This window comes from Vanellus vanellus, assembly GCF_965231255.1.
Source record: "Vanellus vanellus genome assembly, chromosome: 14".
NCBI classification, from domain to species: Eukaryota; Metazoa; Chordata; class Aves; order Charadriiformes; family Charadriidae; genus Vanellus; species Vanellus vanellus.
Genome location: NC_138919.1, coordinates 18,337,242 through 18,350,762, shown reverse-complemented (window position 1 = coordinate 18,350,762; position 13,521 = coordinate 18,337,242). Strand labels below are relative to the sequence as shown.

At 47.6% G+C, this 13,521-nt stretch overlaps 1 protein-coding gene across 1 annotated transcript in view; it reads right to left on the bottom strand.

Annotated features, from left to right (window-relative positions):
• Positions 1–13,521, bottom strand: part of PDGFA (platelet derived growth factor subunit A) — a gene marked incomplete at its 5' end in the record, with an annotated part of 92,279 nt that overhangs the window by 78,491 nt on the left and 267 nt on the right. Inside the window, 3 exons of the mRNA XM_082490755.1 lie at positions 2,626–2,813; positions 4,955–5,059; positions 12,462–12,558. Of these exons, the coding sequence (XP_082346881.1) occupies positions 2,626–2,813; positions 4,955–5,059; positions 12,462–12,558 (390 nt within the window). The remainder of the gene's footprint in view (positions 1–2,625; positions 2,814–4,954; positions 5,060–12,461; positions 12,559–13,521) is intronic.

The following is a 13,521-nucleotide window of genomic DNA, read 5'->3' as shown; positions in this document are numbered from 1 at the left end:
GCTGAACAGAGACTCCTTTAGGGCCAGGAGGCTGTGCTCTCATGGGCTCACTCTGTTACGGTGCAGGGGAAACCTACTTTTTATTAATCTACCCCATGAAGGGGAAACCTTAGAGGACCTGTTTCAGGGAAGCTGTTCCACCAACACTCCTGGCGTGGAGCCTCTCTACAGCTCCAACTCCACAAGCCCATTAACGGAACTTCACTGACCAAGGCACCGTGAAGGCAAAGTAGGGACATCCCCGAACCCTACAGCCTTTGAATCGTGTTCCCAAGAAAGGAATGCCCCAATACAAGCATCTCCGCTGCTCCTCCCACACTGCCACGGCCGTCTCTTAACCTTGACTACAGTGGCCCTCAGTAAGACAAAGAAAACACCCTTTGCTTTCGCCTGTTGGATGATGCAAACCCACTTGCTGACCTTTCTGGGTGAACATTTTTCTAGTGTGAATAGGCCAGCTATGATCTCACTACCTTGTCAATGAAGAGGAAGCGGGGAAAGCCTTTTCAATGTTTAATCAAAAGAGGGCTTTTATGCAGTCTGACATCAGGGGAAAACACAAGACAGCTTTCCAACCGCACTGCAGGAACAGCGGAGAAACCTCTCCAAAACCGCTCCCCCTACCTTTCCAGCGACCCTCGCTCTGGGCCAGCTACTTAATGGCATGAGCAGACATTCAGCTCTGAACGTAGGACTGGCAAAAGGCTCATAAACCCATCAATTATATCAAAGCTACAAGAGGATCTGACTCTGGAGGGCATAAATATGGATTCTGTTCAGAGATTTCTGGTGTGACAGTGGGGTCAGCCTACAACCTTTACAATGAACATCCTGTTCCTGCTTGACCTCTTGTCCTTTTTTTTCCCTTTTCCCTTCTACTTAATGACTGTTTGAAGCAGTCTTGGAGCTTGGAAAAAAAAAAAAAAGTACTCCAAAGCTGGCTGACGTATATTGATATTGCTGGTGGCAATATATTTACACAGCCACAAAAAGCAGCTGCTCAGCTAAGCCTACTTTTAGCTTGCACCCCATTAAAATGAATGCAAATCTAAAAGCACTAAAACCATATCAGCGGACTGAATGAGAAAGTAAGATTTCTCTAATGCGGCGGTGCACTGGGGAAGCAGCCTCGGCAATGACATCCTGCAAAGCTGCTGCCAGTCGCGGAGTCTGCAGCTTCTAGGGAACCCTCGGTGTCCCCAGTGGCAGGGGACTTCGGCAGCCAAACCTGCCTCTCTCTAGTCTTCCCCATCACTGCAGGGGTAGGAAACAAGCGTGGGGTTGCAATGTCACACACAAGTACCAACAGCAAGTTCACAATACACAGCTCAACTGTTTGCTGGGCATCTCCAGCTGCTTTGTACATACTACTTGCAACACAAAATTAACTGGAAGCTGTATCAAACCCAAAGGCAACAGCACTAGATACGATAACCCTGAGGCCCTTTGCTGTTTAGCTCCTACTCTGAATGGCTTGGAACTGTAGTGCTTCAACTGCCCCAGTTTGTTCTCAGCCTGCAAATTAATTACTGGTCCAAATTTTTTCCTCGTTTTAGTTGTTTCTGCAAAATGTATCCCCCAAAGGAAGGGCAGCAAGCAAGTGTGCAGTGTAATTGGGGTTTTTTTTGAAAGACTAAGGAAGTCTGTTCAGATGTTTCTCCATCTTATTTGGGTATTAAAACATTTTTCAAATGTTCAGAAATGTAAAAGAAAAAGAAATCCTGCTCAGATGCGTGCCCGTGTATATGAAAAACAATGAACTGGCTTAGAGGCCATGTTTTGAGTTCAGAACGTACAGCGCTACAGGGGTTAACAGTACCTTTCCTAATAACCAACCCATTGCAAGTACAGCCATCAGCGTGCTGCGCTGGGCAATTTTACGTTCAAGAACCTGTTGGGTTTTTTTTAAATTCTGCTCTTAAAATACTCAGGGCCAACAAGAACTCACAGTCTTAACAATATAAATGCTAAGTGTAAGTCTAATCTCCCACATGCAGATGTAAATCAACGTTACTTGTTTAAATACTGATAAAAATTAGAACACAGTGAAGCCGAATGAACATAAGAAATATTTCACGTAATATTTACTGGAAAATTGCAACAGGGATTTTGTCTAATGAGTAAATACAGCATGAAGCCGTTGAGTCTTCTGTCCCTGGGGTAAGATAATTTGAAACACATTTCTTCAGATCAAAAGTGTTATGTTGTCAAATATAAAAGCCCAATTTAGGCTGCATAATATTCAATTAAGAAAACAGCATTCCATACTGTGATTTATTTATTTTTTTAAGTCCAATGCCCCTTGAGTCATTTTATCTTCTTAACTTTAAGATCTGTACTATGAGAGATCATGGGAAAGACACAATCAACTTTATTTTCATTACAAAAGAAGAAAAACCTAAAGGGAATCCTGTGAAAATCAAATCCAAGCCCAAGATTTTCCAATGATCATGGAACTTGAAAGGGCCATCTGCTCGCTCAAAACCAAGAGGAGCACTGCATCCAACCCTGTGGCTGTGAGGACAGATAATAAAGATCTGGGTGACACAGAACAGCCACAAGAATACCTGGAGTTTTCAGACTTTAGGGGACGCTCTTGGGGCTCTGCAGCCACCACTTGCTCACCTTGACACTTCTGTGATGTATCCGCGATGGCTGGCATTTCACGCTGCTGGTGTTGCAACAGCCCGTGCAACGTTTCACCTCCACGCAGGGTGGCCATATCAGGAAGTTGGCAGAGGTGGGATCAATCTGACTCCGAGGTATCTCGTATATAACCGTCCGTGTTTTGCAGACAGCCGGGATGGCTTCCTCTGCGAACACAAGAGATTCACACCTCCAGGTGAGCAGCTGCTCTCACCTCAGAGCACCCAGATGCTGTACAACACCGATCTATGAGCGGCACCCTTAGCTGGCAGGTTGAGAAGATGTTCTCAGTTCCCATTGCCTACTGCCAAGTCGGTGCCGAGTACTTTTTGCACACCACTAAGCTGTGTGCGCTAGCCTAGAGAGGCCTGACTCACCCCCAAAAGCCCAGCTAGGGTTTACAATGGCCTGGCTCCCAACATCGCCCAGAGCACACACCGTTAGAGAAGACAACCCTGGCTCTTCAGAAGTGACAGCAAGCCAGGGGCTTCTCCAGATTAGATGATCCTCCAACACAGCCTCTTTGCCACTGTGGAACAGCAGCTGTTTGTTATTCTACAATATCGGAGCCATCATTGCAGACACATATGATCACACAAACATGCCATACCTGGCAAATACCACCACAGAAGTTGCACTGAGGGCATTTATATCACACCCAAATTGGCTGAGCTGGGGAACAACCTGTGCCAGCTTGAAACTTCTGAGTCTTGGGTTTCTGCTTACAAAACCTTAACATCCCCGCATCAGGGAGTCTGGTCCATCTGCCATCCCAAAGGGCAACTGCCATTTTTTTTGAATTAAGTTATCAAAGCTTTGAACATGCTGGGTTTTATTTAATTTGTTATTTCTTGAATGAGGCAAAACCACAAGAGTGGCATGGCTGAAAAACCTGCGGCTAAACCAATACCCTGCTGGGCTCAGGTACGGTGAGCTCGTAGACAGCAGTTTCAGCCACGTGAGGATCATAAAGAGTAGCTCTGTACTGCTGCAGGATGCTGCCATGAAAATCCAAACCGTGTATCGTTCTCAACCTAGGGACTGCCTAAGAAGTCAAGCTGATAATTCAAAACAGTGCAGAACATAATAGCAATTGCAGGGACAACTTGTTTGATGGCAAGTTGTCCCGAGGGAGCTTGGATTTTTTTGCCTTACAGTGAAAGCAATGATAGCTTTGGGTGAAATGTGTCAGGGAACCGAAATACTGCCTGCACTTCTTCAGTTACTTCTGAAGCACAAGAAGTTCAGGCCGGCCTCTGCCTGTAACATGAAAATCTAGGCTTAGTGTTGAACGAGATGCATTCCAGTCAGCTAAATAGAGTGAAAATTCTTCTTCTCAATCCCCAGTGCCACGAACTCAAGAAAAGTAGCGGCTCCAATACTGCAGGATAGCTGGCAACGCCTACAAGTTATTGAGCATATCCAGTTCCCACTGACTTTTACGGGGAGGCATTCAACACCTTGCAGAGTAAGGTGCCAAGCGTAGCAGACTGTTTCAGAACCGCTGTTCTCTAGAGGCATTCAATGTGACGAGCGCGCTTGCCAATTCACACTGCAAATCCATGCTGACAGCACGCTGTGCTATCTACCGTGTGCCACCGCAGCTTAAAGTACAAATATCCCGACTCTGAATTACCTACAATAGATAAGATCATGAACGTTTTCCACAGCCAAATGGAAGGGTAAAACACTCAGATCTAACCAGATGAACAAGCACTGCATACAAATTCTATTCTAAAATTGATTAACATCTCTTTACATTTGTATTTGGGCTTTGTTGGATCACCATCATTATTGTTTAATAAGAAAAAAATCCCCTGTAAACATGCCTGGTGCCCTACGCAATGATGCAAATCAGTGTCCCAGCGTTTCCGTCAATGGCTTTTAATTTTTCAGATAAACTGTTTTTTTCTTTTGAATAAAGAGTCAAGCTGTTTCCTTTTGTGGAGCTTCTGTACTGAAAACTCTACCAACTGTTGATGTTTTTTAAAGCACACTGCTGTAGTTGTTCCCCACACTATGAATTATACATTGAATATCACAGCATTTTCTAACCGAGGTCTAGCTTTCTAACATGCTGCAACAGGAAAGTGAATGTAAAGAATTTGTGCTTGTCTGTCTCCTATGGACATCCTCCAGAAGACGGCTTCTCAGGCAATGGCCAGTTTTGTGCAGAAAGAAAGGCAGAAACTAGAAATGGCCTTTTTCCTTTGTGCGTGTCACATTTTTTCAGTGAAATGTCCCGCTTGGCTGACCAAAAGCACCCTCTCTGTTTTTACTCCCCAAGTACAAATAGCTTGTTTCTTACCAATGCTTCTTTTTCTGCGAATGGGCACAGGACGATTCTCTTGCACATGTTTAGCAGAATGAACACTATAGGATCTCAAGTTTGTTTCTGAAACATCATCATATCCTAAAACAGGAAAGACAATATTAAACCTCAGCTATGTTATTCGCCATGAATGTCGCTACAGCGCTGTTCCATACATATAAATCTGTGCTGTACATATGCACAAGACCAAATCCTGCTGCAATTAGTCTAATGTAACTCCCATCAATGCAATTGCAAGGGCATATGGCAGGGAAGACATAGACGTTGAATGTCATGTACAAGCATGCACAATTTAATTCCAATATCCATTTTACTGAAAGCCCCCAGAAACAGTGCCCACTCTGTGACACAAAACCATATCTAAAGCAAAACAGTTGCATTTCTATATGAAAGGCATAATAAAGCTTTTCTTACTGCAAAGGTGTAGAAATAAGAACAATAATACTTCATGTGAAATGTTTCTTACAAGGTTTTTTTGAGGTTCTGGCATGAGGCTACGGTAGAAAATAAGGTATTAGACACCCAACAGCAACAATGCTGCCTCTGTAAATTTGCTCTTGCTTGGTTTTCAGGGCAGTACTAGGACAGAATCAAAAGCAAAAAGCAACAAGCAAGGGTTGGTTTCCTTTTAGCCTCTCTGTTGCAGAACAAATCCCCTGTGAAGTATCCTAACCTTTGGAGGGGCATCTGAAGCTACTGCAAACTCTGGGACCGCATCCAGGCTTGTCTTGTTCCCTAAATAAGCCTACCACATGGGTTAAAGGGCCATGAGAAAAAGCAAAGATGGAAAACTTGGCATTTCATTTATCATAAAAAACAACAAAATAACTGCTCCAACTATTTGGTTTTGTTAAGTGAAGCAGTCCAGGTCGTGTCCCATGCAGTGGGGTTCTGAAAACGACAAGCACAGTCTGCAACCAGGGGATCAGGAAGATGTCAGCAAACTGAGGGCTGCCTACAGATTCCAGTACACCAAAACTAAGATTTTTAGCATTCTGCTGCTTGGAGGTGCCCTCTGTAGCATCACCAGAGAGTTTCAAGGTTTCACTGCCGGCTCCAAAGAAAACTGTGATGTACACTAAAAAATGCAGAAGGTCATTACACAGTACTCAATTACCCTCCCTCCATGCTACCGACACCCTACACTCCTGTCTCCCGCACTGCCTCGCTCCCTGCTTCCAGTTCATTTTGCATCCACAGTTGACTGTGACTCTGCAACTTGTTTTATTCTCAGCTTTGTGAGTAATGCACATCATAAGGGTCCACTCTACAAACCAACCAACTCCTTTTCTCCTCCCTCCAAGAGATGCTGCCCTAGTGAGCACGCAGCTGGTGAAATCACCTGCAGAGCCTGGTAAGACATGAAGACAGTGGTATCTTCAGCACCTTACAAAGGGCTCCGTCCCTCAAGGTCTATCGCCACTCCTTGGAAATTGCTATCGTAAGTAGCTAAGAGAAGATGACATGGGAGGTCCCAGAGGTAGTGCCAGGATCACCTACTGGTCCAGTCTATTTTCCTAATCAGCTGAACAGATCCTTGTCTGAAGTAAGTCAGTGTGAAAACTAGATGCTCAATTTACCCCAATAAGTTGGCTCCTGCTTCCTATGTAGAGTGCTTGTTTCCCATTGATTTTGATGGGAAATTTTGGAAATTAGTGATACTGGGCCCTATTTGCAGTCCCAATCCTGTAATGTAACACAGCAGTGACTAACAGATTTTATTTCTGCTTTTATTGTACCCCATACTCCAGAAAACTCATCAGTGGGGTAAATAAAACGGCTCTCCTGAGACCCCACAGGAAGTCTGCGACCGAGCCGGGGAGCGGAGCCAGGTCTCCTGCCTCCCGTTCCAAAGGCACCCGGCCATCCACCTGACCCCAAAGGGTGTCCTGCAAAACGAGGATCCGTTCTGACCTTCCTCCAGCCCTCTTCCGCTTCCCAACGCCCAGCCACCCAGCATCTTCGCACGGACCTCCTTTTGGGCAGCTTCCAGCCGTCACAACCTCTCCCTCCATTTGTGGCAACAAAGTGATACTCAAAAGAAAGCAGCACAAATTCCGCTCGGGGCAAGATCCAAGCCAGCCTCAGAGCAAGAAGCATCTCTGTCCGCACGCAAAGTGTTTAAAAAAGATTAAAGATAAAACTAATGCCTCTAATCCGAACTGCTTGGTGGGCACAGACGTCTTGCTGAAAAGAGAAACCGTGGATGGTGCCAGCTGTACGGCGGGCCTGAGCCACAGGTCCTCATCCCACATTCAGCACGCTGGCATAGCTCCCTTCTAACGTGACTGACTTCGTGCTGTCTTGTTTAAAGAAACTGGTACGACTAAAGGAATAGTATGATCAGCTAACCAATATGTTAAGCCATGTGCTTATATATAACTGCTCAACTCAGCTGCAATTAGCCATATTCTATCATCATGTTTATAAAGCAAAATGACATGTCGAGGAGCATGTGTTGCTTAGAAGATGATTTCTAAGGTGAGGAAGGCCTCTGGCTCATACTGTATCTCACTGTCTCGCTACATATCTTAGGCATGTATATCATTTCTTGAGTTCCTGTCTTGCTGTGGGGGTTAAATAAGAGATCTACACAGCTAGCACAGCAGACTGCAAAACAAGTTCCAGTCAAACCTCAATGCATTATGCAACACAAATTGTATTATTTCTATCCACACAGCATCAATGCTGGGTTGGGTTTTTTTTTTTAATAAACAGAATTATGGAGCACACGGCTGGTGCCAGAAGACACTGTAATGCTAAAGGCACTTGGTGTCCCCCGCATCCCCGCAGGCATTTGGAAGGAATTCCGTTTCCCAGTGAAGTCAATGGGATAATCACTGCACTTCAAGCAATCTTTAAGTCAACAGGAGTCCTGCCCGAGCGGGACTGAAAGATCCAAAAGTCAGCTTTGAAACCCACACTTGACTCTGGACGTGTGGCCAGACGACTTTCTTTAATTTCACTAACACAACAATGCTACAGCAATTACAAACAGCACTCTCCGGTTTGACTTTAAAGAAGCCCGACACCTAATCTACCATCCGGCAAAAGGACTCCTGAACAAATCATGTCAGAATTTGCATCAATTTCCCCCCCCTATGACTTGGGAGCATGCAGTTGCAGGACAAGGTGTTTCAGCTCTCAGCAAAGGAATTGGGAGTTTATGGGTGCTTAGTGCCTCACAAAACGAGGCTTAGAGCGGAAAGCTTAGGAACGCGTGGTTCTTAGTTTAGAAATGGAACACTGCTTGTCACTAAGCGAAGATGGAGGATGCTGCACCGAGCCAGATTAATGCAGCTCTCTTTTAACGTTTTAATAATAAAAAAATGTTTTCATGGCAGCCGATCAAGAAATTTCTCTGTAATCCTTTATGTACTGACAACATATCAATGATGGGTAGAAAAACTCTTGCAATTAGCCTTGGTCAATCCATTAGTGTAGCTGAAATTGTTCTTTTTTGTCAGATTGGCACTTTTCCACTGGGTCATGAAGTATAAATCACAAAGCTCCTGTGACATTCTGCCAATATGTGATTACTCTTCTCCCTAAATAAGCATGTGGAAAGCATCCTAAGACTACTGTTATATTTATCAATTTATACTTTCACGTTGCCATCTCCTTCCCAAACAATTATATGTGAGGTACGGTCCCTCAGCCTTAACACAAACCGCTCTAGATGTCACTTTGATGTGCATCCAGAGCGTATAGGTCCAAGGCTCCCAGTGCCAACAACAGCGGCAGCTAAGGGAATTCTCATTATCTCTTTTTCAGGAATTCAATGTAAGGTACAAAAACACAAAATGGTCTGTCTTACGAATGGGTCCTAGAGCCAGAAGGCCCGAGGCACCATCAATCTGTTTGTTTGATCTTCTTTCTGCCTGATGCAAAATATGCCCTTCTGACATCCAACTGCAGAGAGAGATAGATGTCATTAAGTTTCCAACTTTGATCTATTAAAGGAAATATAAGTAGCGGCCTGCAAGACCCTGTCTCGTTTAGGTTTTTTCCCCTTTACCGAGATGTGATCGACCAGCTGTAAAGGAGGAGGAGTACTGCCTCTGTCCGTCCCAGGGAAAACGCGGGACACACACAGCCGACGCCGTGTTTAAGGGGTGCGGGGAAAGCCAACGCGGTGCACCGTAACATCCTTAACCGGCGCGCCACGCCAAGAGCCACAAAGTCAACAGAAGGTTTTCCAATAGGTTGAGCTCTGCAGCAAACTTCACACTTTTCCATGCAAGCCTACTGGTAATTTAGAACGTTTCCCCACTTAACAAAAGCTGCTCTGCCAGTTCTTAATGGCAGGCCGTTAAATTCACATGGCCTAAGGTGACCCTGTGGCCGCTGCCCTCACACCGAGCGGAGAAGCGCCCTCAGCCCCGCGGTTCCCCGTGCAGGGAGACGACTGGGGGAAAAGCTGTTCCCAGCGGGAGGCAAACATAATAGGTGATGAAATGAGCCCTACCTCCCACAGGACAGATGGGAGAGGTGAAGCGCGAGGAGAAAAACCACGCTGCTAAGCCGAAGAGAACTTCACAGGCGGAACAGAGGAAATGCCCCCGTTTCGGTGATTTAGTCTGTTAGTAGTAAAACTGCACTCTGCACGCTACAGCTGCCGGCTTCCCGGGATCACGCACGCTTTCTGTTTGAAATAGGGTCAGACTCTGCTCTCCCGTCACGCCAACGAAACTCCGCCGCTGACTACGGGTCCCAATCACAGCCAATTAATCCAAGACCCCGTTTTCTGGGAATCTTCCCGTCGCCTTTCCAGGGGTTTCTCTTCGAATCGGACACGCAGCACTGGGCTCTGACAAACTGGCCTGGATTTTCGTTTTTGAATACAATGATAAGCTCCATGTTGGGTAGTGTTTTTCTTTAAGTAATATGCCAGATGGTCTGGGGGTGTGGTTTCTAATTTTATGAAGGGGGTTATCAGTCATCTCTGCGTTACAATATAGAGACCAAATCTGTCAGAATAGAAGAAAAACCTGCCCACTCTGACTTACAAAACTTACTTTTCCAATTAAAAATATATGCTTTGCATTGCAGGAGAGAAAATGACTGTTCTTCCCTCGTTCTGCACAGATTTCTGCCTTGTTACTCAGGGACATCAGACATTTTCTGTACGCATGCCTGATCCTGCAAACTCCTCACCTACAAGATCACTCTCAATTCTCGCGTCCACCCACCGAGTTTAAACAGGGCTACTCACACGCACAAGGACTGGCAATACCATGCGCTAAAATGAGGGAGAAAATAATCACCGGCGTGTTTTTATTCCGAGCCTCAGTTTAAACCAGTGTATGCTATAAAACAGGACCATACGTACTGTACAAGCCCCCACCGAACCAGCCCTTCCCTGAACGCAATCACAGCCCTAAGGAAATACATTTCAGAACTATCATCTTGCCCCTGACAACCAGAAAACATTTGATTTGCTAATCCAAGCTAATACTAAATATAGTAAACAGGTCCGATCCTGTTTACTGAAGAAAACACGGTAATTTCAATGTTCGATTAGTCACTCTGATAAACCCTTAGTAAGAATTACTCATGACAGTAAAGACTGCAGGACTGTGCCCAGAAAACGTAAATGCGGGTAGTAAAAACCGGTTGCTCCCTGTGAAGACCCAATCCTGTCTGTGTAGCTTGGAAAAGGAGCACGCAAGCAAGAACAGGGTAAAAGGCTGGATATTTTGCTTTTATTTTTTAATATTGAGTTGGTGTCTTAAGGCATTACCATTTCATGTTGAAATAGTAAAATATTTATGTGCCTTGCTTCTCTAAATGGTTTCTAAACCGACAAATTGCACGAAAACAGCAAAATGAAAGGGGAAACTTGTGGCTGACCTCTTCAATTTTTGGTCACGCATCCTCCGGTTAATATTTGCCACGAGGTAAATAATTATTTTCTGAAATAAATTTCTCTCCTCTGCTACATCTCCTAATTTATTCAGCTGCCACCGTTGCTCCACTTGCCTGCTTGACTCTCTTGCCATGGAGCCATGTGAACTTTTGCTCTCCTTGTAAGTGGTATTTAAAAATGAAGCATGTGCTTGTTACACTGGAGTATGTGAAAAAAAAAAAAAAATGTATTCTGGTAGCTACAGCACACTGACTCAAACGCCGAAGAAACACACAGCATTTTAAAATGCCAGCGCTCAGATCCAGCCCTTCGGCGACGGCAGCCCGGCCCTCCGCTGAGCGCGCCGGGAAAGAGACTTCAGCAGCAGTGCACTTGTCTGGTCCCAAAGAGCCTTCGGTGGGGAAAGAGGTATTGCATATCCCCTCCCTGTTGTGAAAGCTTCTGCAACTGCAGCCATCAGCAATCCCCATGAAGCGCTGCTCTCCAAAAATATTAAGCCGGTGCCAACAAATCTGGTAATTAGTAATTAGCCTCTATGGTAAAGCATTGTGCAAGAGAGAAATATTCCCATTTTCAGTGTAATGGGAAACCGTTCGCTCCCTAATCACAGGAAAATTGAAAGCTCTGTCTGTAAAATACGCTCCTAGTGCCTTCCTGCTCGTTAACACACCACCATGCAAAAAGCGGCGAGTTAAAACTCTAGAAGGATCCTGCAACACTGAATGAAGGTGACTGAACCTGGCACAGACTTTAACAAAAATACACAGCATATGGTTTAGAAGGAGATGGCCCAGTACCAACGCAAGCAAGAACTCATTCATTTTTCTCCATGTTTGCTCTGCAGAAAGATGCAGGTTTCCCCTGGGCACATCAAAGGTGCCGGGTTCATTCCCTCTCAACTCAGGGAAGAAATTGCCAGGAACAAAGTGCATCAAGTGAAACCAAACGATAAGAAACCCAGCGATAGAGCGCTCCTCGATCCGATTTACTGCTGCAACGATCTGTTTGAACTGCACGTTCTCACTACACCCATTTGCATGCTTAATGATGCAGAAAATAACCCTGCACTATTGGGGAGGAAAAAAAAAAAAGTGTATTTTTAAGGGTAAGCTTCATACGCAGGTTCCTGTTTAAAATCAGTGCAGAGGGTTTGTTTTCCTTTTAATAAAGCCCAGCGCTCGAAGAGACATTACTTCATTCATAAATATTGTTTCAAATATTTTAAATACCTCTAGGACAGTAGTTTAAAGATAACAGAGCGATGCGAGACCCACAACAAACCTCAAAGAAATTCTTCTCCGCCCGGAGACACGGCGAGGGCTCAAAAATCCAGAGGGGCCACCGGGCTCCCTCTCCACCCCCCCCCCCCCGCAAACAAAAAACCCACCGAGTTTTAAATTTGGGGTCGACCCCTTGAAATAAAAGCTCCCCCGCCCGGGGCGGCGGCGGCCGGGTCCCTACGGGGGGGGGTCGGGGACGGGGGGGGAGCGGCCGCCGCGGGGTCCGGAGCGGCGGGAGGCGTGCGGGGCGCGGGGCCGCGGCCGCCCGCGGTGCGTCCCCCCCGGGGCGGCGGCGGCCGTGGGCGCGGAAGGAAGGAGGACGGGACTAATTTACCTACGGAGTCAATCTCCAGGAGGCGCTGCAGGTCGCGGATGCTGTGGATCTCGCTGTGCGCCAGCCGCTCGATCAGCTCCTGCGGGATCTCGGCCTCCTTCAAAGACACACAACACACACACACACACACACAGACACACACACAGACACACAACACACACCGCGGGTCACCGCGCAGCCCCGCGCAGCGCTCCGCCGCGCCACCGCGGAGACAGCGCGTTTGGGGTTAACGAGGGGGAATGGGGGGGGGGGGAAAGGGGGTTTGCCGGGCGTGTTTGGACGAAACAGGGCAAAAAAAACCCACCCGCACTCACACGCACACCACACGCCCCCCGCCCCGCTCCGCCGCCGCGCTGCCCCCGCGGAGGCTGCGCGCCGCCCGCCGAACCGCCCGCGGAGCTCGCCCGGGCGGGCAGCACCCCGCGGCCCCGGGGCTGGCGGAGCCGCCGCCCGCTACAGCCGCGCCTCCGCTCCCCGAGCCCCGCCGGACGGGGCCGCCGGCGGGGGAAGTTTGCCCGAGCGGGGGCGAAACACCCCCCACCCCACCCCCGGGGGTCCCCCGGGCGGGACCGCGTCCCACGGGGCCACCGCCGCTCTACCGGCGCCGACGTCGCGGCTTCCCGCTGTCGAGCGGAGCCGGTGCCGGCAAAAGTTAGGAGTCGCCGTGCAGCGCCGAGCACCGCGCTCGCCCCGAGCGGGGCCACCTGTAGCCACCCCAAAGAGGCGGCTCCGCGCCCCCCCTCCGCCCCCGCGCAGCCGTGTGCGGGCGGGCTCCAGCCCGACCCCCGCCGCCCTCAGCCGGGGGATCCTCAAAAACCGGGGAGGGGCGGGTTTGGGTTTTTTTTTTTTGGGGGGGGTGGGGGGAGAGGGGGGTTATTCCACCAAGTTCTGCCCGCGGCACTAACGGTGCCCGCGGGGGCGGCCGCTGCCCGGGGCTCCGCGCACCGCTCCGCTGGCGAACAGCCGCAGCCCGTTTGCACCCGCGGGGCGTGAATATATATATATAATGTGTGTGTATATATATATGTGTACATAATTTTTAAGGGCAGGCGGCAGCCCC